Genomic DNA, 26700 nt, shown 5'->3' with positions numbered 1-26700 from the left:
AAGGTCAATGACCCCATCCAAAAAGAGAAAATTGATATTTGTTACTTATCCTACAGATCGCTTGCTGTATATCTTGTGCATGTATATTGATCCGCACACATCAGTGAATATGGATGCATGCACTTTGACATGCACATGCTTCAATGCATTCATGCATGCAACCTGCCACATGGGCACAGCGAATAGATAGATAGTGACACACAAATTGTCTCTTGTTATAGATATGCATGTAAGCAGTGTTATCATTGGTGAAGAATATTCGTCTAAGGTTTTCAATAGATCAGCTCCATACTCTCATTTTAAAAAATGTTTATGATCCAAGGGTTAATTCATGATTCTATTTGTATTCTGCTCTATGATTAGTCTGAAACACTGGTCATATGGTGCATGAATGCACACAAACAAATCTCACTGTGTCCTAACAACTACCATGGTGGTCATCACCACCCACCATCATTTATTAATACATTTTTCAGTTTTTCTGTCTCAGTTTTTTCTTTAAAAGTAAAGTGGAAAGGCAAGACATGTGTTAACCTCAAAATAGTGAAGCCCTTCAGAAAGTTGGTACCTTAAATGAATAAATTAGAAGATTCAATCAACAAAATGTGCATTTAATTATAGAAATTGTGGTTGATATTGTGCACAAGATATAAAACCACGTCAAGCTTTTAGATGAGTACAGATGTTTTATGTACTTTTAATCTGTAGCCCTAATTGATTGTGATGTTTTGTCTATAAACCAGCTGGCTGTTTTTTTTTCAAGGCATCTGCCACATCCTCTTCACAAAAAGTAATGTAATTATGGATGAACAATTGTATCTAAATGCAGGCTACTGGATGAATTTTATAGTCAAAAAAATGCTTCCACAATATACATATTTATACATATACAAATGTACACATCAAAAGACACACATCAAAAAGGTGTAGTTCCTGTTTGTATTTTGATATTAATAATATAGAATTTTTATTTTGCCTTGTTTATATTTCCTTGCCATCAAAAACATTATTCAGGTAAACTGCAAAAGAGCTCAGACAAAATTAATTTTTGTTTGGCTTTACATTTTACAAACTGATTGACCTGCCTTGCAAGCCTTCAAAATAAGCACATTAAGCTAAACATCTTTATTATTATTTGTTTACTGTTAATGTGGACATTAAGGGGCAGATGTATTAAGGGTCATATATCGAGGGTTAATTAACCCTCGATATTCGACTGCCGAATTAAAATCCTTCGACTTCGAATATCGAAGTCGAAGGATTTTGCGCAATTCGTTCGATCAAACGATTCAATCCTTCGAATCGAACGATTCAAAGGATTTAAATCCATCGATCGAAGGATTATCCTTCGATCAGAAAAAACTTGGAAAGCCTATGGGGACCTTCCCCATAGACTAACATGGACTTCGGTAGCTTTTAGGTCGCGAACTAGGGGGTCGAAGTTTTTCCTTAAAGAGACAGTACTTCGACTATCGAATGGACGAATAGTCGAAAGACTTTTAGTTCGAATTGTTCGATTCGAAGTCGAAGTCGTAGTCGAACGTCGAAGTAGCCCATTCAATGGTCGAAATAGCCAAAAAAAATACTTCGAAATTCTAAGTAATTTTTATTCTATTCCCTCGAACTTAGTGAATGGGCCCCAAAGAGATGTGTTACAAATTAAAGGTATATTTTTTTTCCACAGACACCTGGCTATGCAATCTGCGTGTAAAACCATTCACTGGCGAATATTATATTGTTCATACAGTATATCACAACTGTGGCCTTTTTTGCACACCGTGTCCTGTTTTGTAAATGACACCTACCCTAGAAAACCATGTCAAAGGAGAAGTTCACTTTAGCAAAAACTCAAGTATGTTATATATATAGACATATTTTATTCCTCCTCTTTTTGAACCAATAAATGTATTTTTTTGTTGTAATATTGGTATGGAAACAGCCCTCTCAGGACATTATGCCTGATCCTGTGCTTTAAAAAGAGCCAACACACAGTGGAACTGCTTTCAGATAAACTATTTTTTCTTCCAGGGCTAGAACTAGGGGTAGGCAGAAGAGGCAGCTGCCTAGGGTGCAACGATTGGGGGGCATTGGGCAGATACCTCTTCTGCCTATACCTAGCCTGGACTCACCTGTCACACAGCTTGCGCGCTCCTCGACCCATGCGTACGTGTGCAACACCACCGCACAAGCATCCACGATGGGGGAAGGGGGGGGGGCAAGTTGGACAGCTGGGTTGCCTAGAGCTGCTGGCCGGCCTGGCCTTCCTCTGGGTTCTTCGACTCTATGTAACTGAAGGAGTTGTGGCCGGATGTTTACTATTAAGTGCTATTCTCATATCTACCACTAGGTGAGGCATTGGAGTAACGTAATGTAATGTATTTGCTGGAGCAGCACAATTAACTGATGCGTTTTGTTAAAAACACATTTTCTGTGACAGACTCCCTTTAATGAAAACTGGTCGACATTACATGTGTTTTTTGGTAAGAAATCACTTTTTCCATACTGATTCTACTGCTGCACTTCCCCTGTTGCTGAGGGCTCAGGTAATACCTCCCTTATATGTATTTTTTTCTTCTATTTATTATTATTTATAATAGGCAAATACACAGCAAACCCATTTTGAATATAGACAAAAATGATCCCAGTTACATTAAAAACATGCTTACATCATCACACAAAAGGATACACACATATGGATATTACTGACAGTTCAAGCTCCACGTTATTTAGACTGAGTGCAGCCCAAAAATGCAATGAAGCAGAGCAGAAGAAAAAGAAGACAATTATATTTCGAGGACATCTGTGCTTATGCTAATAGCCTGACCCTTTTATTCAGTACACCTTATTTGACATCATAAAACCACGTTCTTAAGTGAAAGGAACCATGTTTTTCAGTCCAATCATATATGTATTTGTTTGTTATTTACTGAAGCATTCAATTCCACTCAATTCCACTGTATTTAATAAAGAATGACATACTTTCATACAACTTGAACACTATGCTATATCTATATTTAGTATTTATGCTTCCTTGAGAAGGTAAAATGCAACTTGCCATTTACAATCATTAAGGTACGTTTCCATGGTAACACACACTTAATAAATAATAAAATGGTTTAAACAACTATTTTCACGATTTTGACAAGAAGAGAGATTTGAACAAACCAGACCAATACAGTTGTACATGACATGACCTTGCATTGCATTATGTTTTTATGGGGGATTGTAAAAATTAAAGTATATATTTATTTGACCCAGAATTTTTATATATATATATATATATATATATATATATAAAATATATATATATAGTGCATGGTGCACTAATAAAAATCCTTTGATATATATTTGAGGAGTCAATGCCGTGAGTGCTTTCGCTGGACTGATATCTACGAATTTGGTTTGCACCCGGCCCCTAACTATATGAATGGTGAGTGCCGATTTACTCTAAATATATATATATATATATATATATATATAGTAAGCAATTTTATTTACTAACAGTGGGCAAATGCACATTACATTAACCCAGTATGTTTCCTTCAGCTGACTGAACAAAGCTAATTACTGATTGGTTGCTATTTTTACATTCCAAATGCAAATGTACCCAGTTTGGTAAATAAGAACCTATGTAATATTAATACAAACTGGACTTCCCCAAAAATGCAGTTGTACTTTTTAACAGCTGTCAACACCAAGATGTGCCAAACAAAAGTTGTATTACAAGTTAATTACAAAAGACTTGTTTACTAAGGCATTATATGAATGATGGGCTGAGTTTGCCTCATATAACCAGTAGCAACTAATCTGCAGTCAGTTCTACTTGCAAAAATACTAAGCAAACCTCTAATTGGCTCCTGACTGCAGATAAGTTGTTACTGGTTAACTGACAAAATCAGCCAATGTTACTATCCAAAACTTCATATAACTTTCATTAACATATGGCATATATCTACTGTAATTAAATGAATGGCTCACATGCATTTAGATATCAAAATATAAAGATAACTTATCTTTCTTAACTAAGGATTGCAACGCACTAAATGTAGCCAAACACCTGAAGATCTTCTTGCTTGGCCAGGTCATCAAACAAGCTGATCTTTAGCCAATATGGCCACCAATGGGCTGGGTCATATATGGCTGATCCAAGGATTGGATCATAACTGAGGCCAATGCAGGCTGTTGGGGGAGGACCATATCAACGAGCTGACATGGTTCTTGCCCCAAAGGGTTTCTTAAACCTGCCAGATAGATATCTGCCAGGGAGAAAATCAAGGAGGGTCCATACTTGGGCAGATAAGCTGCTGACTTGCTCTGTAGGGGCCAAATCAGCATCTTACATCTGCCCATTTATGACCATCTTATGACTACAGCTAAATATATTAAAGTGCATTAAGTATTCATGAAACACTACTACAAAATGTGCTGCTTTTTTCTACTTTCTTGGTGTTTGCCCAGGAACAAGCCATCTTTCAGTGTTATCAGACCTTTTAAGAGAGGAAAGAAAGCAGAAAAAGTGCTGCAATAAACAATTCTAACAATGATAGCTGCTTCTAAGTGAGTTAAAGAATCTGTACAATCGAGTTATGGGAACACGTGAAATGAGTATAACTGAATAGTATTTTTCTAATAAGATCAAAGCATATACGAGGCTTATTCTCTAGAGGTTTTCTGTTTTTTTCAATCCACATCTCACTTTGTGGTTTAGTATTTAGATCAAGGTTTCTTTACTTCATAGGTTCTAGACATACTGTATATAAATGATAGGGCTTAATAATTGGATGTGCCATTCTTGACTATCTGGAACGCTTCAGGCAGAGTCACACATTGTTCTGGTGGGTTCCTCTGGGATTCTTAGTCCACTACCAATCTCCACTGGAGCTCAAGATTTCCAACCTAGTCCTTACCCTGTGACCTTCTTCCCTTGCCTCTGTATACCCCTTTATCTTTCTCTTCATAAATTTATTCCAAATGACCAGCAACCAGTTGATCCTGCTTGTCATATACAGGTATGTTAGTGAGAACACTATCACCTAGGATCTAAATAATAAGTCAATCAAAAACACTCCCGCTATCAATACTCCAGGAGTACCTGCAGCTAGATTTCACATGTGCATGTTAATACTGTGGACACTGAAAATACTGAAGGGAGGTAAAAGTACATTTATTCACCCCACTCACATTTAAATATACTACTTTTAATAGGCACAACCAAAAGAACAAATATTTTTATCTACCACGAACAAAAAAAATGTCATTCTAAAAAAAGGAATGAATTTCTGAAGGCAGAAGAACTAATCATCATTGCAACAAATAACACAAAAAAAATCTATAGATCAAATACAAATATGGGAAACATACTGTAGCATGTTTAGGGCTTGTAACTGTGTGTTATCTTTCAGTGTGAAGCATTAAATCAATAATATATAGTTCAGGGCCACTATCAGGTGGGCACAGGGAGTACTCCTGTACCGGCCCTGGGCCTAAAGGGGGGCCTGGCTGTGCTGCACTTTTTTGGGCCCCCCTTGACAGCACCAAAGCCCTGCCGCCTCCCAAACAGCTGAAGTCCCAAAGGTGCGAAAAGTGCAAAAGTGCGAAGCTAAAGTACTGAGTTCAGTTATACCGAAAACCAATGTGTGTTTTTTTATTTTTTAAACCCCTAGCCAAAAATGTATTATTTTAATACTCTATAGGCCCCTGCCACCAATGTTTTTTAAAATATTCTCTGGGCCCCAATGGTTTTTTTTCAACTTGTAATGGGGGCCCTGGCGCCAATGTTTTTTAGAAAAAACTTTTATGGGGGCCCTGGTGCCAACATTTTCTTTTAATTTATGGGGGCTCTGACCATTAATAGCTTTTTAAAACTTGTGTGAGGGGGGTTTACCGTTTTTACCTTTACCTTGCTGATGTCTGTGTGGTCTTTTAACTGTGGTGTGGGGTGGGGCTTGGGGGATGGGGAAGGCAGGGCCCAGGGGCACCTGAAAATTTTGTTGTATGGGGCCCCTTGAGTTCTAATGGCGGCCCTGATATTGTGCATATTAAAATGCATGGTACAACCGAGAGAGGGATAATTACTTTAAAAAAATTCCATCAAATTATATCATCAGCATTGTTTGTACAAAATTGCATGCCAATATCATGGCGTACCTTAAGATTTCATGCTTAAATATCCATACATTCAGTGGTCAGTTGTGTTCTTGTTACTGTCCATGAAAGTCCAAACATAAAGGATTCCTAACAGCAAACTTTATTACACATACATATCTTTTATATCTTTATAAATGTGTAATAAAGTTTGCTGTTAGGAATCCTTTTACAGCTCAGTTAAGGTCCTGCCACAAAATCTCAATGTAGTTAAATCTAAGCCATTCCTAATTCTTAACTTCTTTCTTTTACAGCCACTAAGTTTAAGATGTGATATGTTGTGCTTAGGACATACACACATACTTTTGTTTCTGTCTTTCTCCTTCTCCTCATTCCACTCTGTGTATGGAAATGAATGCCACTTAGTTATTTAATTATTGCCATTAGCTTTATTTATATAAAATGTAAGGCAGTTGTGTATATAGATTGTAGAATATTTCATACACATATGATACTATACAAACAATATGGGGAACATTATTCGTTTATTTATATAGAACCAACATATTATACAGTTCTGTAAACAGAGATTAGATTTCATTCATACACATTCATAATTACTATAATAATAATTACTATATAAGTTATAAGATAATGCTCTTGCCTGTCTTGATTGACTTTTGTGAACATTAAATTAGAAGCAATTCACTACTTAGATTATCCTTCAACAAATGGTTATGTTTTTCTTTGATTGTCTGATAAACCAGAAGAAAATGCAATGTTTGAGAAAGTAAAATATTTTTTTTAAACACTCTGTAGAAAGGAATGTAGTGATGTAGTGGTATTGTTAGGTCAGGACCACATCTAGTGGTAATAATGGGGTATTACAATCACCTTTACTAGATTGTGATACCCAAGGCTGGCCTTGTGCATCTATCTCAATTTTGCACCACCCCCTGAAAACACAAGCACATTAAAGCCACCCTAGTCAATGGCTCACTAATGATAGCATGAGAAATACACCACAAACAAGACTTAGTTTCTTATAATTTAATTGCTGTGTGTATGACCAGCTTTGCTAACTCAGAACCAGAGCTGTCAGTGCAACCATTATGCAGGCATAGGGGGCTACATGAACTTTACCATTCATTAAGCCCCTTTTCAATGAGATTATGCCTTCTGGAATTAGGAATTCTGGGATGCAAAAATGCATATAGATTGAATATGTTTGTATGTACTTTGCACTCCTTATACAAAGCCCCACTGTCTTTTGTAGCTACAAAATCAAACCAAATAAACATATTTGTTTTATTGTGTCATTGTTTAGGAATTGCTACATTTAATAAAATAATATATTGAAAACGTTATATGATTACTATACCAGGGCAACATCTAGTGGCTACAATAGGATATTGCAGAGAACAAAATAAAGACATTTCAAAATGATACATTAATATTATAGTACTAATATTCTTCCAAAGATGCAGTGGGCAAATTGCACTTTTCCTGCAGTGAGATGTGTCTAAAACCATTTTCATTAAAGGAACTTGAGTCCTAATGATGTCTTGGTACTCCTGTACATTTTAGTTGCTGTGGCTACTACCACTGGACATTATGGGGCAGATTTATCAAGGGTCGAAGTGAATTCGAGGGAATTTTAGAGGTAAAAAAATTTAAAATTCAGAGTATTTTTTTGGATACTTCGACCATCGAATAGGCTACTAAGACTTCGAATTCGATTTGAAGTAAAAATACTTTGATTATTCGGCCATTCAATAATCGAAGTACTGTCTCTTTAAAAAACTTCGACTTCAATACTTCGCCAAGCTATGTTAGCCTATGGGGACCTTCAAGAATTACGTTTTTTGAAGTCGAAGCAAAATCATTCGATCTATAGATGACATCCATTAGATGAAAATCGAATAATTTTACTTCGACCGCAAATGGCCAAATTTGATGTAAAAAAAACTTTGACTTCGATATTCGAAGTCGAAGTATTCCAATTCGATGGTCGAATTTCGAAGATTTTTCTACTTTGAAATTCGACGCTTGATAAATCTGCCCCTATGTGAACCTGGAGCTACTGTCACCTCCTGACCATTTGGTAGTTCCAGGGTTCCCACAGAACCCTGCGCCAAAAGAAACAGCACACTTGCATCTAAAGAATCATCATTGCACACTACTGGAACTGACACCAGACAGACTGCAAAAATATTGAATTTGACAAATCAGAGACCATTGCACTGGACACAGCACAGTTGTGTCAAATTCGGAGCCCAAATTACATCCCCAGTGTCACATACTGTGTCAAGGTAAGTGAATGCACCATTATATATATTGTATAAATAAGCAGATTGTGGCAGCATGTAAAGTTGGCCTGAAGAGAATCTTGACAAATATATTTTCAAGATAGAGAAAATAAAAAGGAATCACTTCTTAGCTCTTATCATGTAGTCCTTGTATTAAGAAATCTAAAAAGATAAAATAGTTGAAACTGTGCCCAAAGCTGATGTTCAGCACCAGTGTTGGCAGGTGTTGATATGTAATTAGAACCTAGTATAATCTGGTTATAGTCATGCCTTCTTAGGCCAGAGGTAGGAGTCTATCCCTATAAATAATGTAAGGATTAATATGGGTATTTAGATTAATGTGAAATTGCCTTTCATTTATTTTTTTTCTCAAAGAATCTGATACTTCTGCCCAAAAATTTTTTTACGTACATTTGCAGGCTATCACTGCAAATGTCACCTGTGACCCGTTAGGGAATCTGCGAAGTTCCATAATGACATCACGCTTGCAAACTTTCGCTACTGTTAGTCACTTTGCCCCATTGTCTGAATTTTGGTCATTCACTTCCCTCTATTCAATGTGTGCTGATTGACCATGTACCCCTCCTGAAACATAGGGGAAGGGGAAGAATTTAGTTACAAAAGGAGGCTAAGTGGATTCGGACTCTGGACACTGTCCCCCCTAGGGGTAGTCATTCGTTTTATATAGAAACGGTCATGTCCCTCTGTTTACTTGAAAACGTTTTTTGAAATGTTTTAATCACATTATTCTAATGGATTGTTTGTGGGCTATAGTTTTCAACCTTGTTGGCAAGGTAGAATTTGTGATGTATTTGCACAGTTTTTACACTAAGTACACTAGTCTGCACTTTAATTGATTATATACAAGATGGTTGTAAAAGAAATTTTGGAACAGGAAGCTTGAATAATGATAAAATGGAAATTTGGAATGAGCATTTTTTAGCAATAGGGATCTGTTCTTTTCTAGACTGAATACTAGAATTGTGAATGTGCCCTAATGGCTTATGAGACTAAACAAGCAGCCATTCCAATATAGTAGTAGGATGTAATTGATTAAATAACAAGATGCATGGCAAATACAGTATGTAGCCACTGGCTGATGATCTCACAAAATGGCAGAGATATAATACCATAGTGATACAATATTGCTACTACTTGATACATTTCAGATCTTGATGTAATTATATAAGGTATAAAACCTCCCCTTTTAGAACCATATGATATTAGTATTATGGCAACCTATACTTGGCGTTTTTAAATAGATTTGATCATATTTTAAAGTTTCTTAGATTGTACATTTTACACAGTTTTACAAATCATTTAAATATGTGTTTGAACTTTTGTAGTGGATGTATAAATATATATTTATATATTAACACATTAATGATATTATATAAATTGCCCACAACATGTAACTAACTGTATTCAATGATTGGTAGTTGTTTGAATTTATGCATCAGGTGATGACTTCTGAGTGCATCCTGACGATGGTTCAAGGAGAACCGAAACACGTTGAAGTGGGGGAGTTTGTAAAACTTTAATAAATTAATTTTGTATTATCTGTGAGTGGTTCCACTTCTGAGCTGTATACTTTAAATACATAGTCATAATTTTGGTATACCCTATATGTAACATACATTGATTTGTTTATTAATTTCTGCTACTTTCACAACCCAATCAGTCCCGTCCAGTCTAAAAACAGAAAAATTATGTTAAATGCTCAACTTTTATTACTTTTAATTGCTTTATTGCAACAAAAATCTGTTTTAAAGACAGGTTTGAATACTTATGGAGTCATAACGTTGTTTCAGCGTTGTTAACTATATGAGTGAAGATTTATTTCTTTAATATGTTGTTTACATTCCCCTAGTACCTTTACTTTTTACTTGAATTTTTTTCATAGACTTGGAACCACTTCAATGCATAAGTAGATGGGTGTTTGGATACCCGATCTTTATTCAAAAATTTGATTTAAGCTGCTGAAAAAATAAACAATTATCAGTTTTAGCATCATGAAGCTTTTATTATACAAAGCGTTGAACCTATGGAAAAACACAATACCATTCAACGCAAATGTATTTGTTTTATACTATTATGTTGGGTTAGCACAAAGGAAATAAATGATTCTTATCAACTTTGCAATATGTATATAAATTTGCAAATTTATAGGATGTTTGTAGTTATTTGTAGTTAAAAGCAGTAATTGTTTTTTTTTTCGATATTCTCGTGACCAGAAACAATGTAATAGAATTGAATCCTTCAGTGTCTTGCACTTATATCCCTTTCTTTTCAGACGAGTTAATCATAGAACCAGCAAGGCACTGTGGGAAATTGAACACTGGCTGGAGGAGAGGCAATTTTTGATTCAAGCTAGTGTAAATTATAGTTAGAGGCAGATACTTCTTTCATTACCATTCATATTTACAAATAACTTTAAAATGAACGATTTCATACAAGTTGGAAAGTAGCTTAGAATTATTATTCATTATGCAAAAATAGTTTGTAAGTGGATTTCATTGATATATTGATGAAAAAACAGTCTTCTCTTTTTTAAACTAAGTATACATTTCAAAAAAATAAAATAAATTGTAAAACCCTTGTTGCACTATATTATTTAGATGATGGTATAATTATAATTCCTGTTTTTAGTTTTTTAGTATTCCTCATAGATTTAAAAAACATTTGATGTGAGGACAGTATACTGACTTTTACATATACCTAACCTTTTAATTGTTATTTTCTCCATTCTAGCATATATGTATAGATAGTCTTGATTTGTTTTAGTATATGGCCAAATTAAAAGATTGTTGCATGACTTAGTAGAACCAAATTAATATTGTTTTGCTATGAGAATGTACCAGTAGGAAACTGAAATTTTGATCACTTAGCATAAATGGGCTCAGATTTTGTAAATTATGGGAAGAGTAAACTGGCATTATTTATCGATAAGCTACAGCAGTGCTGTCAAACTGGTGGTCCGCAACCACCCCCCCTCTTGTGAGGCGCCCACATGAAAGTCTGCCTGCTGTGTCTGCTTACCTTTGTAAGTTTTAAAAGATATCATATTAACCGACCCCTGCATTGTTTACACCTCAAATTCAGACAGTAAGCTTATGCATTGTTCACAACTGTTACACCTCAATTGTTCACACCCTTAAAGCCCTGTAATGTTCACACCTCAGACTTAAAGCGCATACATTGTCCACCTGTTCAAACCTCATACAAACTGCTGGAAGGGCACCAGCATTGTGTCACTGTAGGTAGCACAGTATGAACTGTTCCTTAGAGAGGTCATGATAGGTTTCCCTGTCTCCTGCTGTATTCTGCCTTCCCTATGCTTCCTGTGTGTGACATACTCTGCATGCCCTATGCTCCCTGTGTGTGCCATATTCTGCCTGCCCTATGTTCCTTGTGTGTGCCATACTCTGCCTGTCATGTGCCCCCTGTGTGTGCCATGCTCTGCCTTCCCTATGTGTGCCATACTCTGCCTGCCCTAAGCGACTTGTGGGACATGAGCCTGGTAGGGGTTTCTTAGCATTTGGAAATGGTTGTTAGGGGCCCCTTAAGGTGTTTAATTATGTGCTGGGTGTTGCTGTGCTATCCACAGTGGAGGAGGCGTATGGATTTAAGGATATGTTTTAATATGACAAATTTTCCACATATGATTGATCAGTGATCAGATATTTACCATAAATGTGTCAACACTGGCTTCCATTATTGGCCTTCCACCACGTAGGCCAGAAATATTCCGGCCCTTGGTTCCACAAAAGTTGGACAGCACTGAGCTTCAGTATGACGCTGTGGTGTCCAAACTGCTAAAAGATTTGCCTGATGGCAAGTTAGAGACATATATTGTTTGAATACCTATTTTCTGTACTTGATACACCTGGAAGCCCATATTATAGGTCCATTAGAGCAAGACTTTGGGTGAACTGTTAATTGATTCTCTATATATCAGTGGAACTATGGCTAAATGGCAGATTAAACAACGTTTTCATATACAGTATCTGTAAGCCTGTTATGAATTAAAGGTTTTTTTTTAATCTATTAAATCCGATTACACTGTTATACTAATATTAATTTGCAGCGTATGTGAGCATTACATTTGGGGGCAAATTTATCAAGGGTCAAATTTCCAAGTGTAAAATACTTCGAAATTTGACCCTCTAATTAAAATACTTTGACTTCGAATATTGAAGTAGAAGTATTTTTCACCGAATTTGGCCATCGAACGATCAAAGTGAAATCGTTTGATCGAACGATTTTAGCGTACGATCGAAAGATTTAACTTTGATGTGTGAAGACTTAGAAAATGGTTGTAGAAGGTCCCCATAGGCTAACATAGCACTTCGAATCGAATCGAAGTCGTAGTATCCTATTCGATGGTCGAAGTATCCAAAAAATTACTTCGAATTTCGAATTTTTTTACTTTGAAAATTCTCTCTAATTCACTTCGACCCTTGATAAATCTGCTCCTTGGTGTTTATAAGTACTTTTAATTTGAATGTTTACATGTTATGATCTAGATGAAATACTCTAGAAATTTGTTTCTCTCTGAGCACTAGATAAGGATTTGCTGAGGCTGAGCATAGCTTGTTCTCTATGTAGGTGCCATTAGAACAATGACATTTGACATTGTATGAACAGCTGGTATCATTAAATCCATAAGTAACTTCTATACTTTGCTGTAAATCCTTTGCACCTTTTGCGAAATGCATGCGACAGCTTTCACCAGGGGACACTAAACAACTGAGAGCTGCTGAATGCAAAAGTAAACCAGAAAGCCAATTTTTGCCAATGTCTGTGAGTTTCTGAACTCGGTTTCCATCATTAAACAAGTTTTTCGTTCCACTTGAATCCCACAAGCTGTGTGAGAAAACCCCAGAATTAAAAATACCACTTACATCATTATAAAAACTAGCAATGTACCCATAATTCTTAGCTACCTCTTTTAAACCATTTCTGAAGGTAAAAGCATTATCAGCAGTAGCCAGGCCATACTCGGGCTGGAAAGAAACCTCCATTTGCCCAGGTGTACTGGATGAACAAAAGCTTTCAATGTCTACACCTATATAATACATTCTATCAAAAAGTTCTTGGATTATTGACTGGTCATTGTCAGTCACTAATGTTGCAGCAGGGAATACAACTTGCTTAGAATCTACAGTTTCTGCAACTCCAAAAATACTAAATTCATAAGTGAAAGAAGCATGGAGAGAAAACCCACTTTCTTGGAGTTGTGTGAGTAAGTGTTTTGCTAGATATCTTGGTGAAGTTAACAGTAAGTCTCCCATAATGGTATATGCATCACAAATAACATTTCCAGTTTTTTCTGCCCATGGTAGAACTCTGAAGGTTGATAGCTCTGGTTTCAAGACAATATCACAGTTAAAGTATGTTGCCCTTTTATGGTCTATTTCGGGCTCTTTTGGATTCATATTGGATTCTAGATAACTTCTTGGCATGTGAATACCACTGACTGCTTTCTCCTATGCAAAAATAAAGAAATAAGAGTAAAATATGTTACAATTTTACATTTTTCCAAACACATTGGCATAATTATATACTCAACAGAGCACAGGCTGGGTATAAATATGCCATACATAATAATTATCAGTAGAGGTTGATAATTATTATAGTTAAGGTTGACCCCCCTCAGGGTCTATGCACTCAAAAATGGGGGGGATCACAGTGGAATAATTTGTGTCGAATACTGGGGCTCATTTAATTAATGCAAAGCAGGGTGCACAATACAAATAAAGGCATGTAATTTGCCATTTTTTGCTCTAGGCTCACTGCCAAGCTGCCATGATGTTGTCTGTGTTTGGCAGCACTGGATTCATGAGAGAATGTAGGTTGGCAAGTAGAGAGAGAGAACAAGGGTTGGCCCGTATGGTTCTACATCCCCCAACCAGGGCTGCCTTTCACTTGCTGGCATTACACTCTGCATCTAGGAAATCTGGTGCTAGGTGGTGTATGCAGCCAGACTTAGAATGCAAGTGCTTTTGCACCAATGAGCAGAAATAGACCTATGATCCCCTTTGCGCACTTGTGGTTGTGGGGCAAAACATTGTAAAGCAGGCTGCAAAAGTTCCTCAGAATCATATAAAAAAATGTACAATTTATATTTCCAGATAAAATTAAAAAATAATGCATGACATTTTAATGAATTCACATTGTTGAATGTTAGATTGCATATCACAGTAATCAAATAAACTGATTGCACAAGCCTTAGGATTGAACATAATTATATATAAAACTTGATTTCGACTACACATGGGGGGTTATTTACTAAACTCCGAATGCAAAAATCCCCCAAAAAAATTTTTTTTTTGTAAAATCTGACTTTTAAAAAATCACTCATTTTTTCAGAATTTATTAAACCCAGAGGATGGAAAAGTTCGAATCGGAAAATCCGGCATCTCAGACCTGTTGAGGTTGTTTATAGATCAGTGGGAGAAGACCCACGTTTTCTGAGTTTTCAGGTGAAAATTCCGAAAAAATTGTGAAAATCGGATAGAAAATCCAAAAAATAGTGAAAATCCTATTTTTTCACGCAAAGCAAATTTTTGGGAATACGCAATAATAAGTAAGCGTAGAAAACCTGAGCGGATTTGACCGGCGTTTGTAGCAGAAAATATTGAGATAAATTCAGACTAAATAACCCCCATGGTGTCTCAAATGGAACTTTTTGAAACCCTGTCTATAATAGGTACCGAAAATCAGTGGGTGAACGTTACATAGGAGCAAGTGATTTTCTCATTTTGTTTAGATTCACCCTTGTTAAAAACTTACTGTAACTTACATGGAAATAGCGTTCAGGAATTGTTTTAGATCTAGGAAACCCATGAAGGTCTGGTGCTTCAAATCGTATAAAATGTATGTCTTCTTGAGCAATCTGCTGTTTAATCACTTCAATATGGGAATTAATATAAAGAGGTTCTGGAATTCCAATTTTGCCACAATGCAGGTCTTTACTTCCAATAGACCTGTGACCTGAAACATACATTTTCTTTGTTTATTAAAACATTATTAAACAAAAACTATATTTATTTACAACATTCACATAATACCTATGCATTCCTACCCCAGGTGACAAAATTAGAGATGCAAGTGATGTATTTATTTGGAGTAATTTGATCAAAGGGGAACTGAAAAGCAATTGTATTGATCTGAACAGTGCCACCAAAACCAACTTGTATACTTCACCCTATACTACTATCAAACCCCATTCCCAAGAGCGATTTATTATTAACCTATTGGCTACCCGAGCCCCTGGGAGTAGAGTGCTGCCAACAAGTACAATTGGCCCAATAAAAAAATGGCCTGTGCCCGAAGACCATGCCCCTGACCCAACCCAGTTATGCTCCATTATGTAAAACCTCACCCAGCATCTACCAAACCCTGCCCACTTGTCCACAAGCCCCACCTCCTTTGCAACCAGTGAATCACATTTTTAAGTTTCTTTGGGCCCCCAACACCAATTGTCTATTTTTGTCTTACACTTGAACTACATTCATATTGGGACAGAATATTCTAGTGATATCTTGTGCCGAAATGTATTCTGTAAGGTAAAGTACATGTACTTAGATGCTCCCAACCAATATCTTAATTCAGTGGATATCAGTTGGTTCATCAATCACACCTGCCAATGTATGTTGTGTCTGCAGAAAAGGAAGTGCAGCTGAATAGAAAAATAAAAGACAAGAAATGTTACATAACAACATGAGGAGATATGCAGAAGCCACACATTATTAAGCACTGGGCAGAAAAGAGGTCTACATTTTAGCATGTTGCTTGAAGCAGACATTTTAGTGACACACTAGCGGGAGGAGGCAACTAATGCAAGATATGGAAAACAGATTCCTGTTAAAGGGGTCGTTCACCTTTAAGTTAACTTTTAGTAAGTTATAGAATGGCCAGTTCTAAGAAACTTTTCAGTTGGTCCTTATTATTATTTTTTCAGTTTTTTTAGATTATTTGCCTTTTTCTTCTGGCTCTTTCCACTGACCCCATCTAAAAACCAAATGCTCTGTAAGGCTACAACCATATTGTTATTGCAACTTGTTATTGCTTCTCTTTCTATTCTGGCTCTCTCCCTTTCATATTTGAATCTCTTATTCGACTCAATGCATGGTCAACAGGGTAATTTGTACCCTAGCAACTAGATTGTTCAAATTGCAGACTGGAGAGCTGCTGATAAAATAAATCAAAACCCACAAATAATAACAAATTAAAATCAATTGCAAATTGTCTCAGAATAACACTCTCTACATCGTGCTAAAACTTAAAGGTAAACAACCCCTTAGAGTGTTGACAACACCTGACAACTTTATGTTTTAAAATTAATTATATCACATGGTACTTTTTCAATCTAAAGAGTAAGTTTGCACCTACTTTGATATAATGGGAATAGATAATGAAAGGTGCATTTTAAAATGAGTTAAAAGGGGAACTAGCATGAAAATTTAATATAAGCTTCATCCTGAAATAAATACAATCAGTTAAAAATTCTGCATTGTTTCTAAATAATCAAGTTTATGTTCACTATTCCTCTCTCGGCATCTGTATTCTGTCTTCTTGCAGGAGTTGGGTGTCAGATATTCATTGACAGTTAAATTTATATATAGTCCAATATATCTTATAGGGGGGCTTCCTTTTCCTAGCAGATGTATTAGAGCTCACTCAAATAACTGATTCCAGTACAAACAAATTCTAACAAAATAACTGCCTTTTGCACAAATCTGGCATGTAGAGAGATATGATGTCTGTGATTTTAGAGTAGAGTGAGCTTTAATACATCTTCTAGGCAAACGGAGCCCCCCTACTGGATCTAACTGTCAATGATTATCTGACACCCAACTGCTGCAAGAAGACAGAATGAAAAGAAACAGATGCTGAGGGAGGGATAGTGAAGATAAACTTGATTATTTCAGAAACAATACAGAATTTTTAATTAATTGTATTTAGAAAGTTTCTTATTTCAGTATGATCAAGCTTATATTACATTTTCCTTTTCTCAATAGTTCCCATTTAAGTAATAAACTTGCTATAAATACTGCTAAATAAGTGCTAAAACTAGCATTAAGTTGATAGATATTTTCAGCATTTCAGACTTTTATAAAATGTTATTTCCTTACCATAGATATCAGGGGATGTGTGGTCCAAATGCTTTCCAGCAGCAGTGCTTGATTTTTCCTGTATTTGAGACTGGTTTTCATTTAATGATCTCTTCACTGGCTCTGTTGATTCACTTGAACTATAATCAGACTCACAAAGTGATTTTTTCTCAGGATTTTTAATGGACAGACTTTGGCTGCTTTTTTGCACAGTGGGCCTGAATGTTTCAAATGTTAAACCTGCCTTCTCAGTCCTGGTGTCATAATATTTAGCCAGTTTTATTTCTGTTGCAACTGGTCTGTATTTAATATTACATTTATTAGTTATTGATGGTCTTTCCATGGAGATACTTTTTATTTCTTTCAATGTTTCCTTGGGTATTGCTGGCCCAAACAGAATTAATTTATCATTTATTTTCCCAAAATTATATTTACTTGTCCCTTTTGCATCTTTTATTTTTGCCAGACATATCTGGCTAGTATTGGCTTGTAGAGATTCCACCTGCTGCTTGTCCATGATATGTTTTTCTTCTGTTTTAAAAGTTTCTTCTTCTCTGTAATTTGGGTAGTCAGTAGCTTCTCTTGAATCCTTGAGGAGTGGTTCAGCAGACCTATTACTGACTTTTTCAATATGTGCATCTTTGTTGTTGTCTGTGTCAGTACAATCTTTATCTAAAGGTGACCAACTCAAGTATCTTGTAGAAGATGAGGTATTGTTCTTCTCCCATTCCAGTGGAGGTATATACTTGCCAGTTACTTTAACACCCATCTTTCTTCTTATTCTTGATATTATACTTCCATCAACTTCACAAAAATCTGTTTCATAGAGGTCCTGAATTCACCAAAACCAGTCATATATAACATTAATATATTCCCTTAATTAGTTAGGGTTTGGTTTAGCAGCCAAATGTAACATTTAACATAAAATTACTTAAAACTGAGAAGTGCATATTTAACCCTGTTAATTAAGAAAGCATGACAGTAATGCTGGTCACATATAAGACAATTTTGAATGCCACTCAACCAAACTGACAGCCTAATGGCCCGTGATTGGGGCCATAATGATTACCTCTTCACTTAATATCCAATTCAGAATATTCCATTTGGGGAAGGATTGCAGACTATGGAGGTGGTCATCTTCCAACAGGTCTCCAAGGACCCACCATGTTAACCTTTTGTAAGCTCAAATAAACGATCATATATTGGCGATTTGTGTGCCCAAAATAGGTCAGAATCTGTGTTTTGGAAATTTTGTCTGTGGCCAGCTTTACTCTAAGCCTCTTTCAGCAAAAAATACCCATAGGTCACATTTCTCTATTTGACTCACGTAAGAAGTAAACTGATGCAATGTTCAATAATACAAAAATTGTAAAATATAGCAATTATCAGCAGCAGGTCAACCAGTTGCTTCCAAAACAAATGCACATGTAAAAGGGTGTACATCTTTCTAAAGGTGTATTAGCCCTCCCTCAGAATAAACGAAGAGTCATCTTTAATCAGGACTAGATCTAGGATCTACAGTCATCTACAACAGGGCTGTCCAGCTGCCACCCAGAAGGCTGCATTGCATGGTGCAATCTACAAAAAATTATACTGGTATATCAGAGAGTCACACTAGGAAACGTGACTGCATATACAAACTATCAAAACTAGTAGCATGGCTCCCTGATATGACAGAGATCGATCACATTCACAGTAGGTGCCCAGGATGATTAATGGGAACAATCCATAAAACAAGAAAGATAAAACAGGAAAGAGAAACAGAGCAGAATGAAAAGAGAAAGGGACTGAGAAAAATGAATAGTGCAGAGACAAAAAAGAGAATAAAGCGTAGAGAAGGAAAAGGGGTACGGTTTTAAAATGTAATTAAGCTAAGTTATGGTTAGGGCAAAAAAAACTATATTTCCTGGGACACCTGCCTCAGAACAGGTCATCTAACAAAACAATCTGAAATGATTAAAAAGTTTGATGTAGACAGCTGCACACTGGGAGCCTTTAAAAGTTAAAAAATTTTAAAACGTATTAATAAATAAAATACGTTTTTAACTTTTAAAGGCTCCCAGTGTGCACCTGTCTACATCGGATATATATATACAGTATATATATATATATATATATATATATATATATATATATATATATATATATATATATATATATATATATATATATATATATACACACATATATATATATCCGATGTAGACAGGTGCACACTGGGAGTACATATACATGCACATATATATATATTCCCTGTAAACCTAATCATTTTTGTTTGCGTACTATTTTTATGATGAAGGAACAGCTAAAATGACAACTAAATTTATAATGTATTACTCATGAAAGTGTGTATGATTTGTTTAATATCAACTACACAGATAAATAAAGTAGGATAAATCTTACCACAGCATTAATTTCATTAGCCATTACAAGTAAATGCCAGTTTAGGTCACCATGAGGAGCAAAATTGCAGGTCAAAATGAAATAAACGATACACAACATTTATAGGTCATTTTACAATAATGAAAGATGTGACATTTGGAAGGACAGTATTTTCTAGTGCTGTAAATACATTGATGTGATTTGCACATGAGTATACTGTAATAAAAGTGGAACAGTCGAGTGATGCTTTGCTAGTTAATTGTGAATGTTAAACAAAGGAAGGCAAAAAAGCTGATTTGTGCTTCATTTATGAAAGGACATTTTGGACACAGAATGCCTTCTGGAAAGAGAATCTGCTGCTAGTCACATTTTCTCTCTGTTAGCTTGATAACAAGTTAAATTTACCAGAATAGGAGTTTTATTTTTATCATTTTTCTCACTGACAATTCCTAGTTTTGTGCTTTAGCATCTTTTCCAAAGGAAAAATTATGAGAAAAACTGCCCACTGTGCTATTATTTAACTATATTACAGATAAAGGCAGGTTAGGATGTATAGCAATTACATACTAGACCAATGAGTAGACCTGTCAAGTGTAGGGTTCCTATCAGTCCTTGTGTATCAGTTGGCTCCCTAAATCTAGAACCAAAGCCAAGCACCCTGGTCTCGGCTCGTGCTTCTGCCTGTAGCATCCGCCTTTGGCCTCGGGAGGAGCCCTCAGCTACTCAGATGCCGCCAGGTCTTATAACGAGAGGTGCAAGGCGAGGGGTTCTAGACAGGCAGAGGGGCACAACTCTAAGGCAAAGTCTTTGGGCAGAAGGTCGTGGTACAAGGCGTTAGGCAATAGAGTAGTCAGATCAGGCCGGGTTGAGGCAGGCAGAGAATAACATAGTCAGGCAGGCAAAGGTCAAAACCAGGAGATCAATCAGAGGGATTAAGCAGAAGAGGTAGTCGGAATTCAGGCAAGGGTCAGGATACAAGAGTTCAGAATCGTCAATAGCCAGGCAGGGTCACAATACACCTAATATACAGGTACTAAGACCCATACTGCACATACATGATTGCTCCCAATATTATGTCAGTCTGTAACATTATTTCATGGAATATTAGGGGTCTCAACTTCAAATTTAAATGCAGTCTTATGCATAACTATATTAAGAAACATGAGCCCTCTATTCTCCTATTACAGGAAACGCACCTAACAGGGCAAAAGGTTCTTTCCCTCAAACGACCTTGGGTCGGGTGGTCTTATCACTCCACATTCTCCACACATGCACGAGGGGTATCAATATTGATCAAGAAAAACACGATATTCACATTAGCACAGGTTATGACTGACCACTATGGTCGATATATAATACTAAACTGCACCCTATACAACAAACCTATTACAATTATTAACATCTAGATGCTCCCACCTTACTCTGGAACAAATTAGCAACTTTACCAGCTGCCCCAGTGTGTATAATAGGGAACTTTAACTCCACAATGGACCCCCAAATAGAACGCCTTAAATCACAAGACACAAGCACCACAAAACTAGCTCAATGGGCGAAAGCACTCCAATTGGTAGATTGGAGATGAAAGCACCCAGAATTGAGAGAGTACTCCTGTCACTCGACCACACACCAGACTTTCTCAAGGATTGACTTGGCCTTTGTAACTACAGACGTCCTCCCCCTCATTGACAAAGTGCAGTTCCTCCCATGAATCCTTTCTGACCACTCCCCACTCTGTCTACGTTGGTCAATCCCAACAACTTCAAGGTTGTGGAGATTGTGTCCCCTCTGGTTGGCCAATGACTTAGTACAAACAGCCAATTCTGAGGGATATGCCAATTACTGGGAAACTTACACAGGGTCAGCCTCTCAAGCAATCCTATGGGTCGCATCTAAGGCAGTAAGGCATCCTAGCCGGAGCAATACTACTAGCCTGCCACCAAGCCCGGAAATGGTAGAACAAGCAGAAGCCCTGCAGGCAGAAAATGATCATCCCTCTAACCCAACACCAAAGTCATACACACTATTACTAGAGAAATGCAGTGCCTTGGAACAACATAATACCATCCTAACAAAGAAAGCTCTTTTATACCAATCACAGAGATACTTTGAAATGGGAGACAAGAACGGGCGTATGTTAGCATATTTTGCAAAAACACAGAACCCCACTACCGCAGTACCGGCCACTCTAATAACACACACTGCCCATTTCTGGACAGTATTCTCATCCTGGCTCTATATCCAGCTGGCAAAGCCGCACAAAATCAACCTTTAACTATGGAAAAGGTTAAGACCACCATAGCTTTGCTCCCATCCAACGAAACGCCAGGGATAGATGGTTTTCCAGATAATTGGAATACTACCACTCTCTAAACTTCCTTTGGAGCAGGGTCCCTCCCGTCCCTCGTTCAGTAAAGCTCTCATTGTAGTGGTTCCAAAACCGGGCAAAGATCAAGATCAGTGCAGCTCATACCGGCCAATCTCCCTCATAAACACTGACGCCAAAATACTCGCAAAAATTGATCTGATTCATCCAGACCAATCTGGATTCGTGCCAGGCAGATCCACAAATATTAATCTCCGGAGACTGCATACCAGTATAGAAATACAGCAAGACCAGGTGGGAACCAGAGTAGTGGCCTCACCAGACTCTGCCAAAGCCTTTCATTCAATTGAATGGCCCTATCTCTGGGAGCTGGGAGACTCTGTGCTGGTTCAACCTATGGGAACAATTTATCAAATGGTTGCAAATGTGATCTCATCAGCCAACTGCAAGGGTCAGAGTTAATGGATTGATATCTACCCCATTCCATCTAAGATGTTGCACCCCGCCAGGGTTGCCCGCTATCACACTTTCTGTTCGCATGATTTGTTAATAAACCTAGCAGACACTCAAAATTCTCTACCCACACTCTTTAATATAGTAGAACAATTCGAATTTTTCTTGGGCCTAAAGATAAACCTGAAGAAATCCTTGTTATTTCCCATCAATAACCAGCCCCCCCCATCCCCCGCTAAAGCGGGTTCAGGAGTTCAAATACCTTGGGATCAACATACAAGCGAACCCTTCTCAGTTCGTACAGAATAATCTTAGCCCTATCATTTCAAAGCAAGAATCCAATCTCCACATTTGGGCCAATCTTCCCCTCAAATTGTGGGGAAGAATCAATCTCATTATGATGGTGTATCTCCCCAAATTGTTATACCATTTGCACAATGCCCCAACCTATATCCCCAGGTCTACTTTTAAACAAATCAACCTGATTCTTCCCTTTATATGGAATCGCAAAGTGCCGTGAATTGCCTGGGAGAAACTGACGGCTGATAAAGAGTAAGGAGGCCTATCCTTACCCAACTTTTAACTATATTACCTGGCAGCACATATATACTGTCTGCACTGGTGGTACCACCCTGATCAATATAATCCCAATATGGTGCTGCAAGCCAACATAGTAGGATCCTTAGAATGCCTAAAGAAGCTCTCAGATCTAGGCAACATTCCATCTACCATTACTACACCCCACATGGCCTGGTGTCAAGGATTGAAAACACTCAAAAAAGGACCTAACCATCTGAACCCCATCCTGCCGTTGTGGGGTAATGCCAATCTCCCACACTTCCGAAACTTAGATGATTTCCTGTATTGGCCACAAAAGGGAATCAAATACTTGGGTGACCTCCTGCAGAACAATGCATTCATCTCATATCCTTTGCTCAAAGCTAAATGTGCCCCAGAGAGTCTCCCGCTGTTTAGATACTTTCAAATCTGTCACGTATTTAAGGCTCAGTTTGGTACACTCTCTCCAGCCGTGACTACACTGGCAATAGAGGACACCCTCTCAATAGAACAACCTACAAAGCTGGTGTCCAGACTTTACCAAAACCTATTAGCCAGTGTTGCCCTGCATTTCATACAGCACAAACTAAATGGCAGGAACAGATCCCAGAGCTCACCCAAGAAAACTGGGATGAGGCCACAGAAACTATGTATAATAGCATAATATCAGTGAGAGACAGACTCAGTATAAAGTTTTCAATCAACTTTACAAATACTTAAAGGGATATTGTCATGGGAAAAAAACATTTTTTCAAAATGATTCAGTTAATAGTGCTGCTCCAGCAGAATTCTGCACTGAAATCCATTTCTCAAAAGAGCAAACAGATTTTTTTATATTCAATTTTGAAATCTGACATGGGGCTAGACATTGTCCATTTCCCAGCTGCCCCCAGTCATGTGACTTGTGCTCTGATAAACTTCAATCACTCTTTACTGCTGTACTGCAAGTTGGAGTGATATCATCCCCCTCCCTTTCCCCCCCCCCAGCAGCCAAACAAAAGAACAATGGGAAGGTAACCAGATAACAGCTCCCTAACACAAGATAACAGCTGCCTGATAGATCTAAGAACAGCTCTCAATAGTAAAAACCCATGTCTCACTGAGACACATTCAGTTACATTGAGAAGGAACAGCAGCCTGCCAGAAAGCATTTCTGTCCTAAAGTGCAGGCACAAGTCACATGACCAGGGGCAGCTGGGAAATTGAAAAAATGTCTAGCCCCATGTCAGATTTCAAAATTGAATATAAGAAAAATCTGTTTTCTCTTTTGAGAAATGGATTTCAGTGCAGAATTCTGCTGAAGCAGCTCTATTAACTGATTCATTTTGAAAAAAAATGTTTTTCCCATGACAGTATCCCTTTAAGGCTATGGGTAAAAGAGATGATGATACCTGTCCTAGGTGTAGAACCCCAATGGCCAATTTTATACACATGATCTCGGCCTGCCCAGTAATAAGAACATACTGGTCTCAGGTAATGGCCTCCCTTGCAACCACCCTTGACTTCCCACAGGTGCTATCTCCAATTGTCTGTCTACTGGGTGTAGTTGAACACCTAGTGCCTACCACACATGGAAGGCTGAGATTCCAGACCCTACTATTCTACGCCAGAGAAAAATGTACGCCACCCCCCTGCACAAGAGATTCCTGGATCAACTTAGTTGATTCTGTCATACCTTTGATTAAGCTCACATACGAAGCCAGAGGTACCACCCGCAAATTTGATAAGGTGTGGAGTCCCTGCTGGGAATCGGGTCCTGGCACTCAACCAAGAAATCACATAGTAAATGCATAAGATGTGCTGCTAAGATTCTGAAACAATGTTAAATTAATTTCAGTGACACACATTTAGATGTCAATTGTTTATTGTTGTTAATGTTTTTATTCATAAAAACAAATAAAACATTGCCTAAAAAAAAGTCTCATTTTATTTACTCACCTGTAGAACAATTCTGAGTCAGGGGTGCTTCTTTTGGGTTGACAGCAACAGGTGGATGATCAAAAAGCACCTGTGGACTAACTAACAATATTGTGTGACACATTTCACTTGTAATGAAACAGTTTGCAGAGCAGATCAAGTGTCAAATATTCAAAATGATGGTTACATGTTTAAACCTGCATCAAGTCTTGACTCTAGGAGTGCAGAAAATCTCTTAATTTCTAGAGACCAACCTTATTGGCCAAGTAACCATTTACAATAATCTTGGCCCTGCCATAACAGGAACTTGTAAACTAAAGAAAAAACTGTTATCCAACGCTAACTCATTGCTTCTTAACTCCAGGAATCTACAGAGCAGCAGGAATTATACTGTATGTTTTGAGTGCTTAGATACTGACCATGAGATGCAAACACAGATGTTGTGAAAAAATCAGTACTGTGTCAGCACTGTGCCCATGTGGGGTGGGTTAGGTGGTTATACAACTGCTGAAGCACTGGTAAACCTCTTAGTTCTATTCTGCCAAATCCTCTGCAAATATTATACTGTTATAAATCACTAAAGTGATGCATCTCTTTCACAGGGGTGCACCAGCAAACCAACAATGGCTGCAACCAACACGCAATTTACACTAAAGCTGTTTTTTTCTTAGCTAGTTTACAATGTATAACTGAATTTTGTCAGACATGCTGATGTACGTAATGTAAAAAAATTGTATGAAAGTGATATTTACTAAATGCATTTTAATATCATGTAAATGTGAAAGTTGCTAAGTGAACCATTTAAGTAACACAAACTCAAACAAAGGTCCCCAGCCTTCTGGACCTGCATTCCTCCCTCAAATATAAAAAGTTTTCGGTAGCTAGACTACTGTAAATAAAATTCCTAGTGGTTGCTAAATAAGGGCTATAATTTGCCAGTCTATAGGTCAGTAAGGGCGTCAATCACAATATGCGCATGATCAAATGGAATTTAGGGGAGATTTCAGAAGACTATGGGGCAATTTCCCTATGCGGCAAAAATTCTCCAGAGACGGCTTTGCAGCCATCGCAACACTTCGCCAGGCGTAAATTCGTTCCGACTACGCCGATTCACTAAAGTGCGAAGTTGCATCCAGGGCGCCGGAAGCTGCTGAATTTTCGCTAGCGTTACGTTGGCAGTCAAAGCAAAGATGCACTAACGTTGCCTAATTTGCATATGGCGGGAAATGATAAAGTTACATGGACATATTTGTTGCAGCAAATACATTACATTACACAAGTTCAGGGAACCTTAATAAATAAAATAGAGTTGTTATAATGCCCTACACATGAGCCCACTCTATAGTTAATGTTCCATATGTTAGAAAATGGAGGGGGGAACCTGGTTACATAGAAAAAAAATTACGGACCTTTGCAGTCTATCACTCAGAAAAAAGGAAAAGACACCAGCGTTTTTTGGGACTTTGAAAAATATTGCCATAAAAATTGAGGAAGTCCCATGCACTCTATTGCACTTCGCCTAGTCTGAGCTGGCGAAAGCAAGTCTGGCGAATGA

At 37.3% G+C, this 26700-nt stretch overlaps 1 protein-coding gene across 2 annotated transcripts; it reads right to left on the bottom strand.

The window, feature by feature from the left end:
• Positions 1-12825: 12825 nt before the first annotated feature.
• lgsn.L (lengsin, lens protein with glutamine synthetase domain L homeolog) lies at positions 12826-26276 on the bottom strand. 2 transcript variants are annotated; one of them, XM_018263505.2, is made up of 4 exons: positions 25167-26276; positions 17534-18344; positions 15199-15389; positions 12826-13882 (listed from the first exon to the last, which is right to left on the bottom strand). In XM_018263505.2, the coding sequence occupies exons 2-4, from the start codon at positions 18279-18281 to the stop codon at positions 12902-12904; spliced, it is 1920 nt and encodes a 639-aa protein (XP_018118994.1). In that variant the 5' UTR covers positions 18282-18344; positions 25167-26276; the 3' UTR covers positions 12826-12901. The 2 variants fall into 2 exon arrangements, with proteins under 2 accessions (XP_018118994.1, XP_041419091.1); XM_041563157.1 differs by lacking the exon at positions 25167-26276 and adding an exon at positions 19916-20590.
• Between the last annotated feature and the right edge of the window lie 424 nt (positions 26277-26700).

This window comes from Xenopus laevis, chromosome 5L (assembly GCF_017654675.1).
Source record: "Xenopus laevis strain J_2021 chromosome 5L, Xenopus_laevis_v10.1, whole genome shotgun sequence".
NCBI classification, from domain to species: Eukaryota; Metazoa; Chordata; class Amphibia; order Anura; family Pipidae; genus Xenopus; species Xenopus laevis.
This window is presented reverse-complemented; position numbering and strand designations above follow the sequence as displayed.

Excerpts from the sequence above, each read along its gene's own strand:
- lgsn.L (XM_041563157.1), bottom strand. The coding sequence starts at position 20,014 with ATGTTGTGTATCGTTTATTTCATTTTGACCTGCAATTTTGCTCCTCAT. Across the intron at positions 18,345-19,915 it reads CTAATGAAATTAATGCTGTG|GACCTCTATGAAACAGATTT; the intron begins GTAAGATTTATC and ends TGGTGAATTCAG. Across the intron at positions 15,390-17,533 it reads CACATCCCCTGATATCTATG|GTCACAGGTCTATTGGAAGT; the intron begins GTAAGGAAATAA and ends TGTATGTTTCAG.